Source organism: Cervus elaphus, chromosome 14, assembly GCF_910594005.1.
Source record: "Cervus elaphus chromosome 14, mCerEla1.1, whole genome shotgun sequence".
NCBI classification, from domain to species: domain Eukaryota; kingdom Metazoa; phylum Chordata; class Mammalia; order Artiodactyla; family Cervidae; genus Cervus; species Cervus elaphus.
The window spans coordinates 67,442,110-67,466,549 of record NC_057828.1 but is presented as its reverse complement, the minus strand read 5'-3'; the positions used below and the strand labels follow the sequence as shown (position 1 = coordinate 67,466,549).

Below are 24,440 nucleotides of genomic sequence, written 5' to 3'. Positions count from 1 at the left end.
GCACAATTTGAGGGAGTAGTTTAACAAGAGGATTCAAGTGAAGAAATGAATGAAGTTAAAGGACAAAAAAACACAATTTTACCAAGTTATAAGACTGCCTAGGGAGAGTGATTTATTGTTAGATTCTGAGGTAGTGAATTATGGATTATATGTGTTTAGTTACTCAGTCATGTCCGACTCTTTGCAACCCCATGGACTGTAGCCCACCAGGCTCCTCGGTCCATGGGATTTCCCAGGCAAGAATACTGGAGTGGGTTGCCATTTCCTTCTCCAATGGATGATATATTACAGCCTTTTTTTAGAAAGAAATTTGGCAACATTTAAAAAATTTAAAATATTTTTCCACCAGGCACTCCCTCTGCTAAGAGTAAAGGAAGCAATAGACAAAGATGTACAAGAATGTTCATTGCAGCATGTGCTTAGAAACAAAATCTTGGAAATAAAATCAAAGATGATTGAATAAATTATGGTACAGACCATGAAATATTATGCGGCCATTGAGAAGAGTGTTTTAGATCTATACCGGCTTGCTTGGAAGGATTTTCATGGTAAACTATGGAAATAGCAATATATATGATAAAAACGAAAATACTCCCCTCCCCCAAAAAAAACCCTAAACATGTATATACTTAAATTTGTATATGATTATGCAAGTATACTTACTGTGAAATGTGGTTATCTGGAGTTTCAACCAGACTGAATGAAACAGTCATTATAAGATACCCCAAAAAGAAGCCAGAACTAGACCAGAACTATTTTCTTAGTGTTATAGTATTGATAAAAGGTTATCACTAATTACTTAGAGAAAAAGTGAATTAGAGACTAATTCAGAAGCCATACTATCTTATGTTTAATTATTTATAAGAATGTATAGTAAACCATATTGACTTCTTAACAAAAAAGATCTCATTTTAATTACAAAGGTAATTAAGTAATTTCTTTATTTAAGCCATTGTTCAATCTTTGGTCTCTCCTCCAAGTTATTCTCTTCTGTTTGATGGTTCATGGTATTTCTTTACTGTCATGTTCTTTAGGTTGTTGCATTCTTTCATGTGATGGTGATCTGGTAGATGGGGAATATGATCGTTTTTGTCTTTGTGAACAAGCTTCAAAGTAGTTGGCAAATATTTTGAATAAGATCTGCTGAAGGAATAGAAATGAGATAAAGGACAAAATAAGAATGCTTTACCTAGCTGGAGAAGACCGCTTTAGATGTGGGAAAGAAGAACAAGTCTGCAGATTTAGCCATAGAGATGTTGAGATGCATCTAGTGGAGGTAGCCTGGAGGGCACATAAACCTGGAAAGGTTTGGGCTAGAGATACATATTTGGGAGTTGTCAGAATATAGATGGTATTTAAAGCTGAAAGTCTGGATGGAATGACCTTAAAAGTACATATAGGTAGAAAAGGAAATGGTCCAAGGTCTGAGTCCTGAGACACTTTAACATATATAGCTAAGAAAAATGATTGGATGTAAAGTGAACTGAACTACAAGTATGAGAAGAAGGAAGTTAGAGATAGGTTTACAGTTTTTGAGTTAGGAGCAACTGGAAGGCTTTATTATTCATTAAAAAAGTGAAAAAAGAAAGCTGGTCCAAGTGTCAAGTGAAAAGTTTAGTCCTTGACAATAGGTTTTGTTTTGTTTTTTAATATTTTTTGGTTATACTGGGTCTTCATTGCTGTGCTCCAGGCTACTCTTTGTTGCAAAGTGTGGGCTTCTTGTTGCCGTTCCATGGCTTCTCTTGTTGTGGAGCCCAGGGTCTAGAAGCATATGGGTTTCAGGAGTTGGGGCACCTGGGCTCTAGAGCTCAGGCTAAGAAATTGTGGTGCACAGACTTAGTTGCTCCACAGCATGTGAAATCTTACTGGACCAGGGATTGAACCCATTTCCCTTGCATTGGCAGGCAGATTCTTATCCTTTGCATCAGCAGGGAAGTCCTTGACAATAGGTTTTGAAATAACCAGTCACATGTCTTGAGTAGGCAATTGGAAGTAGAGATCTGGCCCTCAGGAATGAGTTGATAATAGAGTTGATAATTTGGGATTCCTTCTCATAGGGGAGATAGTTGCAATCATGAAAGGCATTCAAGTTAGTCAGGAAGTGAGAAAAATTTATGTAGCAGATCCATCATACAGAAAATCTACCATTTTAGAGTATGAGAGAGGGAAGAGGATCTGTAAAGATTAAATAGGAAGGATGCGAAGAGAACTAAGTGCCGTATCATTGATGAAGAGGCTGTGTAATAGTAAACGCAGCATAAGGCAAAAAGATGAACCTGAGAAAAAGTCAAGATGGCAAAAAGTAGACGATAAAACTGAGTCCCAAAGAAGCTACATAACTAATCCAAGATAACAGATGTTTTTGGAAGAACCAGATTCTGAACCTAGATCTCTTGTGTATGTTTTTATACCGTGTCATATATAACAAGTGTATAAAACCAAGGCGGTCTCGTTCAGATAAATTATGACATTACAAATATAAGAATAATCCCCATTATTTTTATAAAATTTGGTAGTAATTTTAATAATAATTGAGTTTTTGATGAGCAGTGATAAGACAAGCAGCAATTCTTCATTCTAGGTTACCGGATGTGCATCTGTCACTTACCTTGTCGACCAGTGAAACCAAACATTATTGGAGAACAGGTAATCACATGTTAGATTTGTTATTTTTAGATTTAGCTATCTCTAAAGGAGGTACGATTTTTACTTGCTTTAAGACTAAAATGTGTATATTCAGCAATGAGATTTACTTTTAAGATTTTGTTTTCAAGGGTTTTCAGATTACCGTAGTAGGAAAAATAAGAATGTATGAAAATTGTTGCTGTGTTGAACTTTTCATTTTATAGTTTTTAATTTCAGTCAGATCACCTGCTATCATATGTTCAAAAGGAAAATTAACCCACATACTAATTTTGAAATGGAGAATTTAAGTAGAAAGCACTTCTTTTCTTTCAAAATAAATTTTGGTCATGGAATAAGAGCTTTTAATTTCTGTGGTTTAGTAAGTGTCTTAATAAGTGTTGATTCATACTCATCCTCCCTATGGTCTTCCTCTTAATTTGTCAAAGGACAGAATGAAGACACTTCTGAAATCTCAATAACTTTAAAAAGTACATGTGTTTGTATTAGGATACATTTAACCTTTGGGGAATTCAAATTATAAAATATTTTATGGTGACACTATCCTGAACGCGTATTAGCTTAATAAATCATTATTAGTAAATTTTCCTTTCAGGCCACACAAAAAAAGTAAAGTATTGGGGGAGAAAAACATTTCTTAAGTTACTTTGTCAGGATAATGCTTGGTCCATTAACCCTATCTAAGCTATTTTGAGTATGATAACCACAATGCCGTAAATTGTGGAATGTTCTTGACTGTTCTGTCCTTGCCCTGTGATTGCGAGTTAAGAGGAAGAAGGCATCAGAAGCAGGAAAGAGCTATTGGAAGTCTTCTTGTGCTTAACTACATAAGGAACTAAAAAGTGAGAACGTTTTACTTGGAAAAACAGACTTTTTATTATGTCTCTAACACTTAGGAGTGTGCTAGCACTAGCTCAGATTTCCAGAAATCTGGAGAGCCGGTTGTTAAACGTGGCCATCATCAAAAATTAAAATATGTGAACTTACAAGTAAATAAATTATATTAAAAACAAAAGTAATGAATACTCACGACTCACTGCTTCCCAGTTATTTTACTACCTCTGTGCTCTTGGTGTCATTTATATATGTATATACTGTATCTGCATAGCGGCAGTGTTCTCTGCTGTGATACTGCACATCTCTTCCCTAATTCACACTCAGTGATGTCACATGGGTAGCTTGAAATGTCACAGTTGGAGCTTGACATTGGCCGTGGTAGAGTGTTTAGATCACAGACCTGCAGACACTGCAAATGAGGGACTTATTTTGCTGGAGAGACAGTTAAACGTCTGCCAACACACTGCTGCTAGTATCATACCACTTACAAGTGTTGCTAATAGAAGGTAAGAATACAGTTATTGTTGATTAGAATGAGTGGGAAAAAACTAAAAAATTAAACTTGTGACCTGTTGTAAAGTAACATTAAAAAGCAGATGTAATATAGGTAAGGAAATAAAGATACTTTCAGAGTCACATGGCAAAATGAATCCTATCTTCTAACATACTTAAATTCACAACCTTAAATAGACTTTTATTTCATTGTCTTAGTAACTTTTTTATGTATTTAAATTAAATACTCTGTTTGATAGATATCCAGTAAAATGGGCGCCCATTATCATTGTATCATTTGTTCAGCAACAATCACCAGAAGGACAGATATGCTAGGACATGTCAGGCGCCATATGAACAAAGGAGAGACTAAATCCAGGTATATTGCTGGTAAGTTGAGCAATCTCATTAACATGTTAATAAGTAAATCCTTAAACAGTGGTCTAATTATTATTTTTAGACATCAGACAGATAGAATACTGTGAGTTAACCAAATCATTTAGTTAACTGCTAATCCATCCGGTGTTGTTTTCTTTCTGTGAGACTCCCAAGAGTATAAACAGTATAAACTGTTCTCAATTTAACAGATGTATTTGATACATGAGTAGAAAAAAGCAGCTAATGCCCAGTAAATATAGATATCTTAATGAAAGATAATAGGATTTTATTACTGATGGCTTCTGTACCAGTAAGTGTGTTATGCTTGTTGTTGAAAAACACTGGAAAAAGGAGGTAGAGTGATACATAAAGACTATTTATAGTCCTGAGTGATACCAAGTTATTAGTAGCTTGTTATACTGAGGCAGTTCCCTCTCAAGAATTAAGCCCTTCTGCCCTAAGGCATCCATTATATGTAATGAATACATCTAGAATGGTACTCTGGACCATTCTTTTAAGTATTGAAAAAAGTAGTGAAATAATTATTTGAAGGGCTTAATTTTCTCACAGAACCTGGTTTGAGAAAGGCTAATCTTGTGAGATATGTGACTTGACACCTGGGTGACTATAGAAAGAGATGTAACATAACAGTAGGAAAGATTACTTTTATGTGGCATTGTAGAAAGAGAAATATGGTTCTCATTTAGTTAACATTCTGATTATAATTTGATCAAGAAATCCAAACATAAATAATCTCAATTATTCCCCTCCACATATTATTATATCTCTTCTCTTAAATAATTAAAATATATTCATACAAATATATCAATATTTCATTTGAGTTTATAGGAGAATGATTATATTGTATATTGAAAGTAGAATAATTGGTTTTGTATATTAGCTTATAGCTGTTGGCATATTATTTGTGATTTAAAATCACAAAAATATTCTGAAGTCAAGCATGTTCAGGAAATAGAGTGACTCTTAGTCATCCATGCTAGCTAATGGAACGTAACCACACAGGTTAATTTTCTAACATTGAAACCATAATAAAATATGTGTTTAGTAACCAGCCTCTATAAACACAATGTAGTGTTTGATGAATAAAGGTTATTTTAGGATTTGGCGCAATCTTAGGGTAATTGTCCTTAATTAGGTATACAGATACATTGATGTGCTAGACAGTTAAAATTTTAAGCTGATAAACTTTAATTCACCAAATACTTAATGCGGAATGCTGCTCTTTTCCATAGACAGTGCTATTAGATCAATTTTGGGTGATTTTTTTGACATCTACTCATTTCATTATCATGAAACTCTTATAAAGGAAGGTTATTTTTTATGTTGTTCTTGATATTTATAATTATTTTCTATTTCACTGGAAATCTTTTTTTTTTTTTTTTTTTAATTTTAGCTTCTGCTGCTAAACCACCTAAAGAAATTTTGAAAGAGGCAGACACAGATGTACAAGTTTGTCCTAACTATTCTGTACCTCAGAAAACAGATTCTTATTTTAATCCCAAAATGAAACTGAATCGGTAAGATAAATTTAAAAAAGGGTTATGGAATGCCTCAAGTGCTTCAATTCATTACAAATGTACCTTCTCTTAATCTTTTTGTTCTAGTATATTGAAATTTAAAAGTAGATATAGAATGAAAATCATTTATTTTAGCATTTTCTCAGAATAATTGTTTTATTTTTCTGCCAAACCAATTTTTTTCTTGAAGTAAAGTAGGTCTAACTTTATATAAAATTAAAGGAACAGACTGATGGGCCTGTGGCAAGTTTTATTTATAAAATCATTGTTCAAAGTAAATACTTGTTAAGAGAACCCAATTTGACTAATAGTTTAATTTCACAGGTTTTTAGTTCTTGTACTCTTAAGTAAGGAGTATGTTATTAGGTCTCTTTTCAAAGTAGTTTGCACAGTAAATAGGAACACTTTCTCACTGTTCTTAAAATAAAATCCTCGATGATGAAACCATGGTACAGTAAAATTATTTCAGATTATTATCCTTCTAGGCAGCTGATATTCTGTACACTGGCTGCTCTGGCTAAGGAGCGAAAACCTTTGGAATGTCTAGATGCCTTTGGAGCAACTGGTAAGTGATAACGCTTTTTTTGGAACCTCACTTTATCAAATCTGTACAGTATCTTTTCTTTCCCTTTATGTTTTCCTTGTTGTTGTTTAGCCATTTTGAGAACTAAGGGTTTGTTTTTATCATGTGAACCTGAAGAGATTTTTTTTTTTCCCCAGTTTTATTGAGAAAGAATTGGCATACATTACTATATGGGTGTACAAGTTTAATTAAGATGTAGAGCATGATGGTTTGGTTTACATATACAATAGGTTCAGCTAACATCCATCATCTCATATAGATACATAAGAAGAAAAAAAAGTTTCTCCTTGTGATGAGAACTCTTAGAATTTATCCTCTACTTTCCTCTATACAAGTGTTACCTATATTTAATCATCATGTTGTACATTTCATCCCTAGTACTTATTTATCTTATAATTGGAAGTTTGTACATAGTTGCTGGACTTGCTGTACAATATATTTTCTTAGGAAATGTATATGGATATCACATCAAGCAAAGTATTTTTATATAAAAAAAGAAAGGCAAATTTTTTATTGTGGAAAATTTTCAAATATATACAAAACTAGAGTGTATAATAAGTGAATTCCTTTATATCCATCACTCAGTCTTATATCTGTATTCCTGTGCACTTTCCCTCATAATTCATTGCCCTGTACTCTATCCCCTTTATTTTGAAGCATATCTATAAATAACAGATACGTCATTTCATCTGTAAATATTTCCATGGGATCTGTAAGATAGTGAAGTGAAAGTCACTCAGTTGTGTCCAACTCTTTGTGAGCCCATGGACTGAGTCCATGGGATTCTCCAGGCCAGAATACTAGAGTGGGTAGCCATTCTCTTTTCCAGGGGATCTTCCCAACCCAGGGGTAGAACCCAGGTCTCCCACATTGCGGGCAGATTCTTTACCAGCTGAGCCACAAGGGAAACCCAAGAATACTGGAATGGGTAACCTATCCCTTCTCCAGCAGATCTTCCTAACCCAGGAATCAAACTGGGGTCTCCTGCATTGCAGTCAGATTGTTTACCAACTGAGCTATGAGGGAAGCCTGTAAAAGATAAGGACTTTTCAAAATTAAAACCCATATACCATATCACACCTAAAAAATTAAAAATAATTCTTTAATGTCATCAAATGTTTTGATAGACTTAATTATTTCATAATTTTTAAAAAATTTAAGTCAGAATCCAAAGACTATATATTTCAGTTGTTTGATAGGTCTCAAGTCTCTTTTTAATCTATATTCCTTCTCATCATTTTGTGTGTGTGTGTGATAATTATTTGTTGATATAAGAGGTCATTTGTCCTGTAGAGTTTCCCACAGTAGATTTTTGCTGTTTGTATCATCGTGGTTCATATAACATATTCCTCTATTTCTGTAAATTGGTAGTTGGATGTTCAGGTTTGGTCAAATTCAGACAGGATTTTTTTTTTTTTTTGCAAGAATACTTGTTCGCAGCAGTCAGTAAGCACTTGGTGTTTGGTTGGTGTGTGTGTGTGTGTGAGATGCAGTAAACATTGCCTACATATTAGGCAATGAGATATTATGGTGAAATTTTAAAGACTGAGAACATTTTTCCCAAAAGGACATAACAATATAGAAAAGATTGGAAAATGTAGAAAATTTCTAAAAAGCCACTTGTACCCTATCCAAGTTTTTCTTTTTAAAAGTTATAGGAGTGTATTCTTGGGAAGTTTGTACCAGTAGGATGAAAGTGTGACTTAGCTCTGCTTAAGTTCCTCACCTCAGAGAGAAGTAGTGGTTGGAAGCATGGACGGTGGAGTCAGACTGACTGCATTCAAACCCCAGCTTTATAATGTGCCAGCTGTCTAACCACAGGAAATTATGCTTTAATTTGCTTATCTATCCAAAAGAAGGTACCTACCTTAAAATAATGTAAAGATTAAGGAAATTAATACATGTAAAGAAATTAGAACAGTGTCTGGTATATAGCAAATGTAATAAAAGTATTCAGTATCGTCATTATTGTATTATTACGACTACTACTATCATCATCATTAGTAATGTGTCAGTGTAGAAATGGTAAAAGTGATGAAGTAGCGATTTTAAGGTGATCACATCCTCTTGAGTCGGTCAGATTTTAAATATGAATCATTTTTTTATTACTCCTTTTCCCACCACTATCTCCACACAATCCACTATGGATCTGTTCTAATTTTTCATTTATATTGTGACTCATACTGTTTTTCATTCCATATCCACCAATAGAGTGATTTTTAGCAGTTACATCTGTCTAATCTGTTTTGCATGCTGTTGCCAAACAGCCTTTCCTCTGAAACACTGAATTGATAATGTTACTCTTCAGTCAGAAAAGTCATGCATCTTAATTGCCTAGCATTCAGCTTCTCAGATTGCAATTTAATATCCTCTATAATCTGATCACAATCTACTTTTCCAGATTTATTTCCCACCATTTTCCCTCACACAATCTTCCCCCACCCTTGTGTTTTACATTCAGTAACATTTATTAAATGTCTATCCCAGGTGGTTTTAGTGGTAAAGAACCCACCTGCCAGTGCAAGAGATATAAGAGATGCAGGTTCAATTCCTGGGTTAGGAAGATCCCTTGGAGGAGAGCTTTGAACCCACTCCAGTATTCTTGCCTGGAAAATCCTGTGGACAGAGGAGCCTGGTGGGCTACAGTCCATAGGGTCTCATGGAGTCAGACATGACTGAAGTGACTTAACAGGCAGCAGCATACCTACACTGGATACTATATATATTTCATAACAGTGGAGTCATTTTATTTTCTTTTTTTCCCCCTCTAGTTTTGTTGAGATATAATCAACATGTATAACATTGCATATGTTTTAGGTATACAACATAATGATTAGCTATATGCATGTATTGTGAAATGATCAAAATTTAAATCCATCTCTTCACATAGTTATAGATATTTTCCCCTTTTTGATGAGATCTGCTCACTTAGTCAGTTTCAAATAAATAGTATTATTAACAATAATTTCCCTGCAGTACATTTTATCCCCAGAACATATTTCTGTTATAACGGCAAGTTTGTCCCCTTTGACTACATTCACTCAATTCTCCCATGCCTCTAGTCTCCTCTGGCAGCCTCAAATATGATCTCCATTTCTGTGATTTGGGTTGTTTTTTTTTAGATTCCATGTGTAATTTAAATCATACAGTATTTGTCTTTCTCTGACTTATTTCACTTAGTGCAATACTTCCAAGGTCCATCTGTGTTGTCTGAAGTGGCAAGACTGCCTTCTGTTTATGGCTGAATGGTATTCTGTTGGGTGTATATATACCCCATGTTCTTTATTCATTCATCCATTGATGTGTACTTCGTTTGTGCCCGTGTCTTGGCTCTTATAAATAATACTGCAATGAACTAATCCTCTTTTTTTACCTGAAACATTAAAATTATTGTTTAGGAAGATCTTTTCATCCCTCCTTTTTAATGTGCCTTTGTAAACTTAAATAAAACTCATAGCAGTCATTTTTCTTGTTTCCCCATCTCTAAAATGTAAATATTATAACTTATTTCACAAGCTTATCTTAAGAATAGGAAAATAAATGTAAAGACAATGGCACATAATAGATGTTAATTTTTTACATTAATGAGGCATATGTATGGAGGTGGTCAATACTTCAGTAAATCGGGGGTTTTCTACTCTGTATTGGCTAGGCTTGTGTCACCATCTCCCATTTTGCAGTGAATGTCCCTTATGACTCAAATCCAATAGGGATAGAAAACCTGTGAGAGGGCCCTCTTGGTTTCGATTCCTGTTGATCATTTGCTTGCACATATAAAGTTGTTTTTCACTCACAGTGATGCTGTCGTGCAGTATTTGAAAAGCATTGGTCCAGGAACGTTGTTTTCATATTTTGGTGTATTAAAGCTTCAGCAGGATGAATTCCAGCTTCCCATCTTCCTTTCAAGTAGAGTAACCCCACTGTTACTCATATTGTATATTGGATTTCTCTGTAAGATTTTGTTTGAAAAAAAAGTATTCCATTGTAAGAAGAAAGGAAAAAAAATCCTATTAAACCCCCCAAAAAGAACATACATGGGTATTTTATTTTAACATGGATTATAGAACAGTTTTTTTAATAACTATTAATGGAAATCTGCAGGATACATTTTCTTGTGGTAAATCTTCTTAAGAGGCATTTTGGTGAGAAAGTAGAATAAGAATTACTTTTGAAAATACTAAGATTTTGAAACATTTATTTCTGTTATTTACAAAATTATATTCTTTATTTTTATTATACTGTTTTTACTCTTCGTAATTTAAAAACCCATTTTTCTCCCAATTTCTCCTAAGGGATAATGGGATTACAGTGGGCAAAACATCTCGGAAATGCAGTCAAGGTTACAATTAATGATTTGAATGAAAACTCTGTGACGTTGATTCAGGAGAACTGCCATTTAAACAAATTGAAAGTGGTTGTAGACAGTAAGGAAAAGGAAGAAAGGGACGATATTCTGGAAGAAGGAGAGGAAAACCTTGGTAATATTAAGGTGACCAAAATGGATGCCAATGTACTAATGCATTTGAGATCTTTTGATTTCATGTAAGTGAAAAATTTTTTCTGTCACTTTCTAAACTGATTTGGATTTTAAGGGAGGCGGGGTAGAGAGGGGGCCGTTAAAAATTAAGATAGTTTGTTATTATTTATTTATTTAAATTAATACAATATTTTGGCATTGGCTTAAGGAATGCCTAAGAGCATTTTATAGCATTTGAAGTAAAATGCCTGGGGATGACAGCTTTTCTCTAAGCATGTTTTACTCTCATGTGTCTGAGATATCATATGATCCTTTCATTGCTTACTTTAAAAACATAATTATGTTTTTAAAATAGATTTATGAAGTACTTTTGAATCCATGGAACTTTATCATTAGAAATATGGCAATGGTATGATTTTGGATACTAGTATGATTTTAAATATGTCCATATTGTTTCTGATTTTAGACACCTAGATCCTTTTGGAACATCTGTGAACTATCTTGATTCTGCATTCAGAAATATAAGAAACCTTGGCATAGTATCAGTGACTTCTACAGATATCAGTTCTTTATATGCCAAGGCACAACACGTTGCCCGGCGTCACTACGGCTGTAATATTGTCCGAACTGAATATTACAAGGAGCTAGCTGCAAGAATTGTTGTAGCTGCAGTGGCAAGGTACCAAATGGCCAGCGGTGTCCTTTGTATGTCTGAGTGTATGATAGAAAGAAAGAATACTGCAAGAGTGCTCAGTTCATTCTTCAAAATATGCACAAAATACAGATTCTGTGTTTTGTATATGTGATCTTGATTTTCTTTTGAAATCTTACATTGTATGTTAGAATTTTATTTAAAAGCTTGTGTCTAAAAACGTTTACTCTCCACTTTAAAATGTTATTTAAATAAAGTAGAAAGAAAAAATGAAAGTTAATTTCAAATCATTTTGTTTCAACAAACATAGAGTAGATATAGGGTGATAGCACCACAAAAAAGGAAAGCAAAAATTGATCTTAGGTTTAGAAATTATCATTATTTAATGTCTATTTCATCTTATCTTCTTTATGTAGTTTGAAAGAAATGATGGCTTATAAATTTGATTCTGTGAAATGATCTCACTTGTAAAACAAAAAGTTCTGTTTCTCATCAGACTTTCTAAACAATTGAAGAAAGGAAGACTTTTGAGCACCCATTTTATGCATAAAGTTATGCTAGAGGAATAGTAATAATATAATCTCAATGAATTTTAAGATTACAGATCATTACAGCTAACTCTGTCATTTAACCCCAGCACCAGTTTCACAGCATTTAGATTGAAAATTCTTACCTCAGCAAAAATACAGATTATTAGACTTCATAGACCTTTAGGATTATTCCTAAATAACTAAAACCTCTGATGTTCACTTGGTACATGCCAAGGACCTACTACTGTACATACTTTAAAATGTTTATAATGTAATAGCAAATTCAAAGCAGTACATACAGACTAAGTTAGTGTACAACTGTAGAGGGAAAACTGAGTACATAAATGGTGTATCAAGTAGAATTTAATACAAAAGTATATAAATGTAGTAATGGCAGGGACTTTGCTTATTCATTTTTTACTAGCTCTTCAGCAGCTAGCATACTTCCCTGCATATTTAGTACTCAGTAAGCATGCATTGTTTGGAACAAGCTTTTATTAAATAAAAAAGTAGGTAAAAAGAAAGAAAGATGGTTGTGATGACAAGAAACAAAGGTGACATTAGAAGCCAAAGAATATTGAGAAGATATCATAAAGGAAAATGTGTAATTACTAAAAGCCTGCCAAGCATCCTATAATTTCTTGTGTTTCAGTTTGTGTAAAAGTTATAGTAAATATCTTTTATAGCCACTTTTTTTATATCTTTTAAAACCACTGCTACTAAGAGTTAAATTTTTCTTATTTTCCCATAACCCTTCCGTAGTGTATGACTGTCCAAGTTGATATGGTCAATATAACGCCAAACAAAGGAAAATGATAAGCTCCCAAAATAACATAAACATTTTTTTCCAGAGCTGCAGCCCGATGTAACAAAGGCATAGAAGTACTGTTTGCAGTGGCTTTGGAACATTTTGTGTTGGTTGTTGTGAGAGTTTTGAGGGGGCCAACTTCTGCAGATGAAACAGCCAAGAAGATTCAATACCTAATCCATTGTCAGTGGTGTGAAGAGAGAATTTTTCAGAAAGATGGTAATATGGTAGAAGGTAAATGCAAGTTTCTTTTGACTGAATATTGTGTTGAATTTATGTGTAAGCCTCCAATGAATAAGCCTTTATCACATCCCTAATTTATACATATTGTTGTCCTTTGATTTTAAAGATTACAGTGCTAACTTTATTTCCTATACTGGATTTCCTTTCATCAACAGACAAGACATTCGTGTGAGTTCATTAAAGTCATTTACTCATTATAATTTATGCTCTCTAGCCATGCCTTCTGTTGAAATGTCTAGAAATAACTTAGTTTCCACTGTCACTAATTTTAGGAACATTAAGTCCGATTACTTCTTTCTTTAGGATGTTTCAAATCATTAATTTTATAAAAATAATGGTCATGTTTCTGACTGAATATAAAAACCATCAGTTATAAAACTCATCCAGTAAATATTTATTGAGCCTCTACTATATGCCAGGCCTGGGGAATCAAGGGAAAAAGATGTGGCATGTGCCCTCATCAGGCTGTTTCTGTTTTGCTTTTCTGGGACATAGAAACAATTGCCCGTTGTTTTCTGTTAGCTTCTTAGCATTTTTGAAATGCGGATTTTTAAAAACTCTTTATATAGTAGAATTTAACCTTCGTGGTATGATACGATAGTTACAGATATTTTTTCTCATTTTGTCACTTGTGTTTGCATCTTTTTTTATTCTTTCATGCAGACATTTTCATTGTTTCTGTTGTAAAGTTAATCAGACGCTTAATAGATTCTGCATTTTGTCTGTAGTTGGAAAAAGCTTTCCAATCCTAAATTATTCAGAGAAGGTTATGTTTTGTTGACTAGGTCACCTCTTGTGCACTTATTTGAGAATACCATATCTATCTTATACTAAAAACCCACCTGGATTTGAATTTGTTTTTAGATTTTCTGTTCTGTTCCAGTGGTTGGATGTTCATGCATTCATTCACTTCTACTCCTTTTAGTGTTGTTTAATATCTGTTAAGGCAGTCACTTCTCAGAGCTCTATTTTCAGAGTGTTCCGTTATTGGATCCTTTTTTTGCTTAATGAAAGATAAATAAATAAACCAGTTGGTAGTTTATCTTGACCACATTGCATTGAGGAGGAGATGTGGTTTTGAAGCTTCCTAAGAGCCCACTATGCTTTTCCTCTGTCCAGGCGCTTCTGCTACAGTGTAGATTGATGGTAGGATGGGGCATCCTGTCATCACCCTTTGTTTGGGTTCTCTCTGGTGCTTTCTGATTTGTGCATGAAGCTGAGATGCCTATCATTTATTACCCAGTCAGCACTTTGCCTGTATCATTACAGTGCCTTCTGGCTTCTATTATTTCTGGTTAAAAGTTAGCCATTAGTTGTATTGTTTTTCCCTTGTACTTGATACTTAGTGTTTTCAGGATTCTTTTTGCAGCTTTCAGCAGTTTGGTTATAATATGTCTGAGTGGGTCTCTTTGTGTTTATCCTCTTTGGAATTCAGAGCTTCTTAGGGCCAGAGGTAACTGTTTTTTGTTTTTTGTTTTTAATCAAATTTGGGGCACTATTTTCTTCTCCAACCTAAACCTTTATCACTTCAAACTGGATACAGATATCTTCTGTAACCTGCTAATCATGGATTAAAGGAGTTGTGTAATCAGCTGTTTCAAGTACAGTTTTCTAACCAATCCCTTTAACAGTTGTCCTAGAGCTACTCCAGTAGCATTCATCTTTGCTTTTTAGGTTCATATAGCCCCTAGGCTATTTCTGCCTTTAATATCTATTCCCTCCAGTGTGGTTTTTTTCCAGTAGTACTCTCTCAGCTTATAAGCTTTCAGCAAGTACTGAATGATTGGAACATATGATGACGTATCTTCTTATTTTCTAGCAATATTTAGGAATTATTCACAAAAATATATTTTTCTGTCATTTCTAAAGATTTAGAATAAGAGAAGCCAACTCTAAATGCCCAGTCCACCATCCTAACCTTGGTTTAAATGCAACAGAGTCAGAAAGGTTATAGAATCCACTCTGGCTTTTTAAAATATGAATTTCATAAATATCTTTGATGAAACTTGTGAAAGTTTTGGTCCTCCTAGATAAATGGTACAGTGGTTTCTTATCTATTTTTTCCTAATTTAATTTTTTTTATGTAAGAAATAATACACATCTTATCATCAGTGTTTAAAAGGATATCACTAATGTGAGTTTCACCTCAATTAAAAAAAAAAACTCAGTGTTTCTTTTCACCTTGAACCCCAGTGTTACTGATGGTATTCCTACCTTTAAAATTATGAACCAGTTCTTTCTTACATGGAGATTTTTATCCTTTCATATCTCACCATGAGTGTTTTACAATATCCGTGAGTAACTGAACTCAGATACACTCTGCTCAAATTTGATCCTGAATCTGTAAAAACTTAACATCTTTCCTTCTCCTTTAGGAGTCCTTCATGTTGCTTTATAATTTTGGACTGTTACTACAGTGGGTTTTTTAAATTGTTTTAAAATTGAAGAATATTTGATTTACACTGTTAATTTCTGTTGTACAGCAAAGTGGCTCAGTTATACATGTATATACACTTTTCTTCATATTCTTTTCCATTGTGGTTTGTCCCAGGAGGCTTGATATAGGTCCTTGTGCTAAACAGTAGGACCTTGTTTTCTGTCCATTCTAAATGTAATAGTTTACATCTACTAACCCAAACTTCCAATTCATCCCTCTCCTGCCACAAGTCTCGATATCTGTGAGTCTGTTTCTGTTTTGTAGATAGGTTCATTCGTGCCATATTTTAGATTCCACATATAACTGGTATTATATGGAATTTGTCACTAGAGTGTTTCTTTAATCAAACATTTTAAAGGATTTTTGACTTAATAAATTACTATTAAGCAATATGAATTGTTTTCTGCATTGTTTGTAATCATATAGGACTTACAGAGTATAAATGAGTGTTTCTTTCCAAAAAGTCAGATCACTTAGAATTTTTTATGTTTATCAATTTGTAGTATATAATTTAAAAAGTCAAATAGTTCTGCATTTTGTTAATAAAGTAATGATATATGCTCCACTCCCTAAAGTAACCAGCTATTAATAAAAATCTCACAGCTCTTTCTGCTAATGTTTAAAGTCTTTAATGTTTGGTATCTTCCCTATTTCTAAGCTATATTGCCTATAACTTCCTTTCATGAAGACGACTATTCAGCATCTCAGACCAGCTCAGTCACATGCATGTACTTCTCTCCAGTGTTGGCTTAATCAATATTCAGTGTTCATATTTTTATAAATATAAAAACATTGTTTACAAGTTGTATTAGTTATCTATCTGTGTGTAACAAATTACCTCAAAACTTAGTGGCTTAAAACAGCGTTTATTTTCTCAGTTTCTCTTGAGTCAAGAATCTGGGCATAGCTCAGCTGGGTCCACTAGCTAAGGGTCGCTCACAAGGCTGCCGTCAAGGTGTTGGCTAGGGCTGCGATCATCAAGGCCTGACTGGGGGAAGGACCTGTTCACAAGCTCATTCACATGGTTATGACCTGGATGTAGGTTGTTAGACTGCAGACCTGAGCGCTTGTTGGCTGCTAAGAGGTGTTCTCAGCTCCTTGTCAAGTAGTCCTCCTCACAGAATAGCAGCTCACTTCATTGGAAAGAACCAGAGAGAGAAAGGGAGAGAGAAAAAGAGAATATTGCTGTATTCTAGTCACTAGAAATGAGTCTCCAGATCCAGTGATCTCGAGTGCAAGAGGTGGAGATTATAGAAGGGCATGAATACCAGGATACAGGGATCATTGCTGCCTTTCTTAGAAGGCTGCTCCACAGAGATGAACCAGTTACACTGCTGTAATAACTTTTTTACTGTTCAATTACCAAGTTAATTGTTACTATATATTTGTCACCTTTTGGGTGTGTATATACTTTTCACAATCCATAATACAGTTTCAGTGCTCCTGTGATTTTGGTTAAAAACAAATAACCTTTGGGTTTCATTTAATTCTGCTGGAGATAGTCCTCCTCCTCTAGTTTGGGTGGTTTGAAAAGCTGTTGCCCTAGGTCTTTTTAGACTCATAATGGAAATTTTCTTTGGCTTTCTCCTTGTGATGTACTTCCTATATCTTAAATCTTACGTATTTTTCACCTTTCCTTCTTTACTTTCTCCTTTTGAAGCTACACTTTTTCCCTTAGAAGGATTTCCTTAGAAGGATTGCATGGGCAAGTATAGAAGTCTAGGTTAGAAGTTGTTCTTCTTCAGAATGTTTAAGATGTTATTCCTTTGTCTTTTAGCCTTCAATATTGACAAGTCTGCTGCTGTTCTTATGAATAGTCCTTTATGTTTTTTCCTCTGAGTGCTCTTAAAATATCTCTTCTTAACCCACTATTCTAAAATAACTTCAGGATGTTTATGAATTCATCGTTTTTAATTCATTGTGCTGCAGTCTGTGAGCCCTTAAACTTGAGTTCTTCAGTTCTGATAAATTTTTTCTATTTTCTCTTTGATAATTTTTTCTCTCAAATTATTTCTCTCTTCCCAGAACTCAATTTTAGTTATATGATGGATCTTCTTGATTAATCCTCTAATTTTTTTACATCTCTATTTCTTTAGCAGTTCTTTATAAATTTCCTTGAGTTTCATTTTCCAACTTTCCTGCTTAAATTTGTCATACTTTGTTCATTTCCAAGAGTTATTTCATATTTTTATTGTTCCCCTTTTAATAGTATCCTATTCTTGTCTCAGAGATGTGAAATCTAATCTTACCTCTGTTATACTATTGATATAGTTGGGTATATTTAGGGGAGGATAGGTTTTTCATTTTGCTTATTTTTATATTGTTGCTATTATTTTGTTGTTTTAGTTATTCTTTCCTAACTGTTTCTGGTTTGCAATTCTGTTCTTGTCATAGTATATCTCAAATGTCTAGTAGTTTTCCATGCTGACAGTTATGTTGAAGTTCTTGGGGCAGGGCTTATAAACTGATAGGTTTTACTGTATTGAGAAGGCAGCCTGCTTTTTTACTATAAGAACTCCCAAAAGATAGTCACTCACTCTGTATGTGTCTCTTCTCCTGGATTGGTAAGTACTTCTGCAGAGGAATCTTGCAGTCTTTTATCAACTTTCTAGGAACCATGTTGGGGAAGGAGACTGGAAGGTCTTGGCATTTGTGCAGACTTTTACTTAGTCCCTTTCTTTTCATATATCTCCTCACTCTTAACTGTGACTAGTGCCCCTGGCAGAACCAGATCCTCTGTGGTTCAGCCTGACCCAAGATTAACTTCCTCTTTTGGATGGAGAAGACACAGAAGCCTAACTGTTGATCTTAGAGAAGATCTACAAGTCTTAAAATTTTAAAATGAAGTCTCTTTTTTTGTGTTTTTTTGTTTTGCATTACCACCCTATTTCCATCTTCAGAGACAGTCAGTACTTTGAATTCTCAAGCCTTTTCAGGTCCCACAATGCCAGTGGGCTTGCTGTTTATTGGTAGCCTGTCTATCCATTTCAGGCTCGGGCTTTAGCTTTCTCTGACCTGCTAAATCCATTACCTCCTTGTGTATCTGCTTCCCATTTCTAAAATTTTACTGACATTTCTCATCATCTTGCTGTCTCTTCTCACATTTTATTTATCTTTGGGGTTTGAATTTTATTCCTTTGTTCTCATCTTAATAATGCTTTAAGAAACAGAAGAGATTAAAGTATGTGTTCAGTCCATTTCATTTAAAGTCTCTAAATAGTTTGAATTCCTCATCTGGAATTACCTTCGTGGCTTATTTACCAATGACATAGAAATAGTAGTTCTTTCTTTCTTCACACCATCATTTTTTTCTACTCTGTAACTTGAAATGATAACCCTGATCCCTGGAGATGCTGATGCTCATCAGGCACTAAGAAATCCTAGGCAAGGGTCTTCAAAAGAGACATAGGTTTATATGATGGGATCATTTTGCAAAATACATCAGGAAATAAACTGAAAAATATTTGTGTGCTGCCTGTGGTAAGTTGGTACAACTGACAGAACCATAAATATAAATCACCCTACTTTGGGTAATTCTGCCTGTAGTACATATAATTTAATTATTTAATGGTTTCAGGGAAGATGTCTTGAATATGTTTGTATAACATTTGCGGAGCATCATTCTCAACAAAGCTAAGGTCAATGATAACCACACCTTCTTTTAAGGCTGAAAGGTAGACCTAGGAGCAAACAAAGAAGGAGGCCGTTAAGTATAGATACAGCTGTGAATTATGCCACTTAATTGCATTGAATCACAGAGTGATATCAGATAGCAAGAGGCTCTAGGCCCATGCCCCTACTACCATAATCCTGAGTTCTGGATATATCTAGGACCCATTGATCAGATCAGGCCGTTCCAAGAAAATGAATGATCAACCCAGAAATGACCTGGGGGAACTCAGTTGGAGAGAATCTGATTTAAAATGACTATTCTGAGTCTTAAGTGAACAGGAAAGTCCATGGTAGAATATCGTGCCATTTTGGAAACTGAGAATAGTCTTGTACCTCCCCAGTCACCTTATGATTACATCAGAGCCCTCACTGCTCTTTAAACAGAATTAGTTTCTTCTAGCCTACATGTCTGGGACTGAATATGCATCAAGCCTAGGGAATAGAGTAATTCATTTTCTCATCCCAATTACAGAAGAATTAACTTATGGGAAATGTCTTTATTTTGATGAATGTTGGTTATATGGGTATGTACATTTGTTAAAGCTCATCAACCTTTTCACATAAAATGTATACATTTTACTGTATGTAAATTATACCCCAATCAGTTGATTTTAAAATATGGATAGCTTGTGAAATTTATAAGGCTTTCTCCTGCTGAAATTATTTCAGGTAGTATAGTGACTAAAAACTATGCCTCTAATTTTGACATGGATTTCTGTATCTTTCTTAAGCTTTAATCATCTGATCTACATAACTGAGATCTTAATACCTGCTTCAGAGAGTTTTAAGGATTAAATTTTTTTAATGCATATGAATGCACAATACCTGGCACATAGTAGATCCTCAGTATATTGTAGCTGCAAATTATTGTTTATATAACAGTTACTACTGTTTACATTGTCATTTCTCCTTTGATTTCTTTTTATTACCTTTTCACAGAAAACCCATATAGACAGCTACCCTGTAATTGTCATGGAAGCATGCCTGGAAAGACAGCAATCGAACTTGGACCTCTATGGTATGTGCCTAAGCACAGTAATGTATTCAGAGTTTATGCATGTGTTGATCTGATTGCTGACTTTTGATTACTGTGGTAGAAGACAAAGAAATTTAGGTTCAATCTTTTAAAAAATATAGGCAAATAAATACAATTCTTTTCCCCAATGAACCTGAGGTGTTTTCTTTGCACATTTTTCTATACCATTATTCTTCCAAGTTTGTGACAGAGCTAAGATGCAGTCAGATCAAAGAGAAGCCAAACTAATCTGCAAACTAAATAATTCATTCCTGCATAGTAAGGATGAGGCTTTTTTCAGCTGATAATTATAGAACCTAGGGTATGATCTTGAAATGATCACTATAACTTTTTATAGACCAGTCAACTAATGTAAAAGTTCTTTGAGGAATTAATTTTAAGGAAGAATGGCATGTTAAAGTAAATGTCTGCTTTTGTATTAGGTAAAGCTGTTTATATGTGACACAGCTGCAAATATTTAATGTTGTGTGTGCTTTTTGCATCCTTGGTAACTAGTTATTGTGTTTTTCATGTTTGAAAGTTGAATTGCTTTTACTCTCAATCCTTCCCATAAGCTGTTTGTTACTAGAGATTCTTGGAGAAATTTGAGATTGCTAATAGCATTGTAATAAGAATCATTGCAAACTTCAGCCTCGTTACTTTATAAGGCCAAGGTTTAGTCATTACTAAGTCTAAAAATTAACTTAATAGTAAACATATTTGTGCTGATGCCCATTATTTTATCTTCAGGTAAATACTTTTAGATTAAGAATGACCTGGCCAGCCTTACCTTCTAGTACTCTCAATCACCAGCAGTATGTTGACCCTACTCACTCTTGGAACTGGGAAAGTTAAGAGTAACAGTTAAGAGTAACAGCTAGATCCAGAAAGATCTCCTAGCCCACCTCCTCCCTTATTTTACCAGATGAGAAAATGATGGCACAGTGTATTTAAGTGTTGGATGAAACTGATCCCTCAGGATTTAGTTAGTCGCACACAGAGAGCCAGAACTCATTTTTTTTTTTGACCTTCAAGACTGAGTTCTAAACAAAGAACTTAAGGTTTTCTCACTTAAAGCCATTGTTCATGTCTTTAAGCTCATCCAGAGTCTCTTCTCCTTTCCCTTCCTCTAGTTGAAATTCTGCATCCTTTTTGAAGTGTCACTCCTTAGTGCTTAAATCCAAAATAATCTTTGAATTGTCTTTTAGTAAATCTTACATTGGTCACTCTTTTGACACTTAAAATCACATATCCTTTCATATATATTTGCTAACCCTAGTAATAACAGCTACTGTTCCTTGAGGATATACCTTGTACTAGGGATTGTAGGTGTATTATCTCATTTAATTCCCATAAGTCTGTGAGATGTTTTATTTTCCATGTTATGATAAGGAATGTGAGACTCAAAATAGTAGTTACTCAAGATTACATAGCTAATAAGTGGTGGAAAGGTTTGTCTGACCTGGAATTCATATTCTGTCCATTATACTTGTGATTCTCAAATTAAATGGGAAACATATCAGACTAAGCCCTGGGCCACTTTTTAACTACATCACCACCAGCACATGTAATTCTTATGGATGTCACCCTGCCCCACCATATATGCCCTGGAACTAAGGATTACTGTTACTGATAGGAATATGCATTGTGAAAACTTCTGCATTATTGTGTCCCATTCTAGATTCTGTCTACATTTATAGGCTTTCATAGGGTAAACAGTGAATTTTATACTTCACTATATTTTACACCTCTGTACGACAGGACTGTACACCTTGTGAGGGCTCAATAAGTTGACCTACTGTGAATAAAATTTCCTTTACTAATCCCACTAGCTTAGAGAACTGACATGATAAAATGGGCAAATTATCTTGGTGGTTGTTTAATTATGAAGACTTATTAAAGAAAACACTTCTTGAATCTAATTCTGTATTCTTTTTTCAGGTCAAGTTCCCTTTTCAATACTGGATTCCTCAAAAGAATGCTATCTGAATCTTTTCACCATGGTTTAGATGACATTCAGACCCTAATAAAGACATTAATCTTTGAGTCAGAGTGTACTCCTCAAAGTCAGTTTTCAGTTCATGCACCTTCAAATCTCAACAAGCAAGGTGACCTAACTGAACACTAATTTACTATGTTACAAATTGTTTATCAAAAATACTCCATCTTTATATTTGATGTTTTAATTAAAAGCACTTTAAGTAGTATGCTTTAAGTAAATTCTCTAATGAGTCTCATCAGTAATCCAGTTAGCTTTTTTTAATTGCATTGTCTTCAAGTTTATATTAGGGGCCTGAAAGGAATGATTTTGTTTTATAGATGTATTTTTTAAACTTTAGTAGATTGAAAGAACTAAAAGTCTGTTCTGATTTTACTGCCCTGTATCTGCTTTCTGGAAAGAGAAACTGTAGGTTATTCTGAGAACAGTGTGGCCAAATTTTGTAATATCCATTGAGACATGGAAGCTAGGTTTACACTTACCACTCAGCAAAGTTAAGTATTTTTCCTTTGTTTTCTCTTTAGTATAAACAGGCTTTTGTAGTTTTACCTGGCTACTGATAGAAGGATGGGCCTGTTAGGTGTCTTAGAGGGTCAAAAAATGAATTCCTGGAACCTGTGTTGGTCACAGAATCTCATATAGTCATAAAAGCAGTGCATAGATTTAGTAAGCTTTGATGTAAACTTCAAATTGTTGCTTAATATCATCCTATAAAATATTTTGTTTCCATTTGTTCTAATTTTAGAAGAATGTGGTGTATTTATTAAAACTACAGATGATACAACAGATAATTACAGTGCACAAGGTATGTGTGTGTGTGTGTATAAATGCATCCGTGTAAAAGAGCATATAGCAGAAGGATAATTGGAAGAGAAGAGATTGCTTTGGTAGCCTACTTCAAAATTCATTTTCATCTTATTATACCAGCAACCAAATTACAGTAAACCTTATTTGGCATTTGCATAGTTCAAAACTTCTATTAACATGTACTTTCTTCGCATCTGTGGTATATGGTGATCCCCTTGCAAGAGCTATACAAGATGTTAAAAGAAATTTCTTTACCAGAAGACCCTATACTCTGGCCATAAGAATTTTATTACATAGCTTTTCTTATAATTTGAGATGTATACATACTTTAAAATATACTTGTATTAGGCATTGTAAATTCATATCAAAGAATGTTAAGATTTGTAATGGCGATGCTTAATGTCTAAGGTCTTTAGAAGGCAACATTTAGATTCTAAATCTGTTTTTGTATATGGGCAAAAACAATGTTGAGATTGAAAGAACCAAGGACTATAGTTACAAGCTGTAATTTTGTATTAGTTGCTCAACATTTTAGTGTTGATCTTCAAAGAGAAGAAAATTTCAACTCCTGCTAATAGCTTATGGTTAATAACTACATACTGTTCCCAACAGTCATATTCATTTAGCATCTTCAGTTAATTTGTTAGGATTCAAATCACTTAAAAATGATTTATTCTCCTTAATTTCTCTGTTGGAGGGAAGAGAAAGGCATTCCAGTATACTGTAAAATACATTAAATTTAAGAGTATCATTCTACTTTTATTTTCATTTATTTTTATTAGTTGGAGGCTAATTACTTTACAATATTGTAGTGATTTTTGCCATACATTGACATGAATCAGCCATGGATTTACATGTTTGTGTCCTTTTGTTACATAACCTCAGCCAGGCCCCCACCTTTGACTTGTCATAAAACCTTTTTAGAATAAGGTAAAAACTAAGTTTTGAAGATATTTAAAATCTCTGAGCCTTTCTCATGTATAAATTATGGGAATTAGACTAATCTCTATGGGTTCTTTTATAGCTCTAAAATTATGATTGTCCTAAACTAGTAGAACATATAAAATCTTACATGATAGAAAATATCAGGCAAAAGAAATCTATGTACTGCTGATGATAGCAATTAGAAGGTACTGGATTTTTAGTCTCAGCCTTTCCTAACTCTTGGGGTACATATGCCTTTTTAGATTTAATGTGACAGTATAATTAGGTTTTAAGTATCTGATTTAATGGGGGAGCCATGAGTCAATACTTCAACAATATTTATCTTTGAATGCAGTTTATCATTCATTTTCATGCATCAAATTTGTCTTCTGAATACTTTTGCTT

General features: G+C 34.0%; 1 protein-coding gene across 2 annotated transcripts in view; it reads left to right on the top strand.

The window, feature by feature from the left end:
* The window catches only part of TRMT1L (tRNA methyltransferase 1 like), a 34,784-nt gene that overhangs the window by 7,694 nt on the left and 2,650 nt on the right, over nucleotides 1-24,440 (top strand). For both annotated transcript variants that reach the window (XM_043923363.1, XM_043923361.1), the window contains exons 4-13: nucleotides 2,582-2,646; nucleotides 4,233-4,362; nucleotides 5,765-5,888; nucleotides 6,374-6,453; nucleotides 10,764-11,013; nucleotides 11,415-11,627; nucleotides 12,982-13,172; nucleotides 20,230-20,308; nucleotides 22,247-22,413; nucleotides 23,050-23,109. In XM_043923363.1, coding sequence (XP_043779298.1) covers nucleotides 2,582-2,646; nucleotides 4,233-4,362; nucleotides 5,765-5,888; nucleotides 6,374-6,453; nucleotides 10,764-11,013; nucleotides 11,415-11,627; nucleotides 12,982-13,172; nucleotides 20,230-20,308; nucleotides 22,247-22,413; nucleotides 23,050-23,109 — 1,359 coding nt within the window. The remainder of the gene's footprint in view (nucleotides 1-2,581; nucleotides 2,647-4,232; nucleotides 4,363-5,764; nucleotides 5,889-6,373; nucleotides 6,454-10,763; nucleotides 11,014-11,414; nucleotides 11,628-12,981; nucleotides 13,173-20,229; nucleotides 20,309-22,246; nucleotides 22,414-23,049; nucleotides 23,110-24,440) is intronic.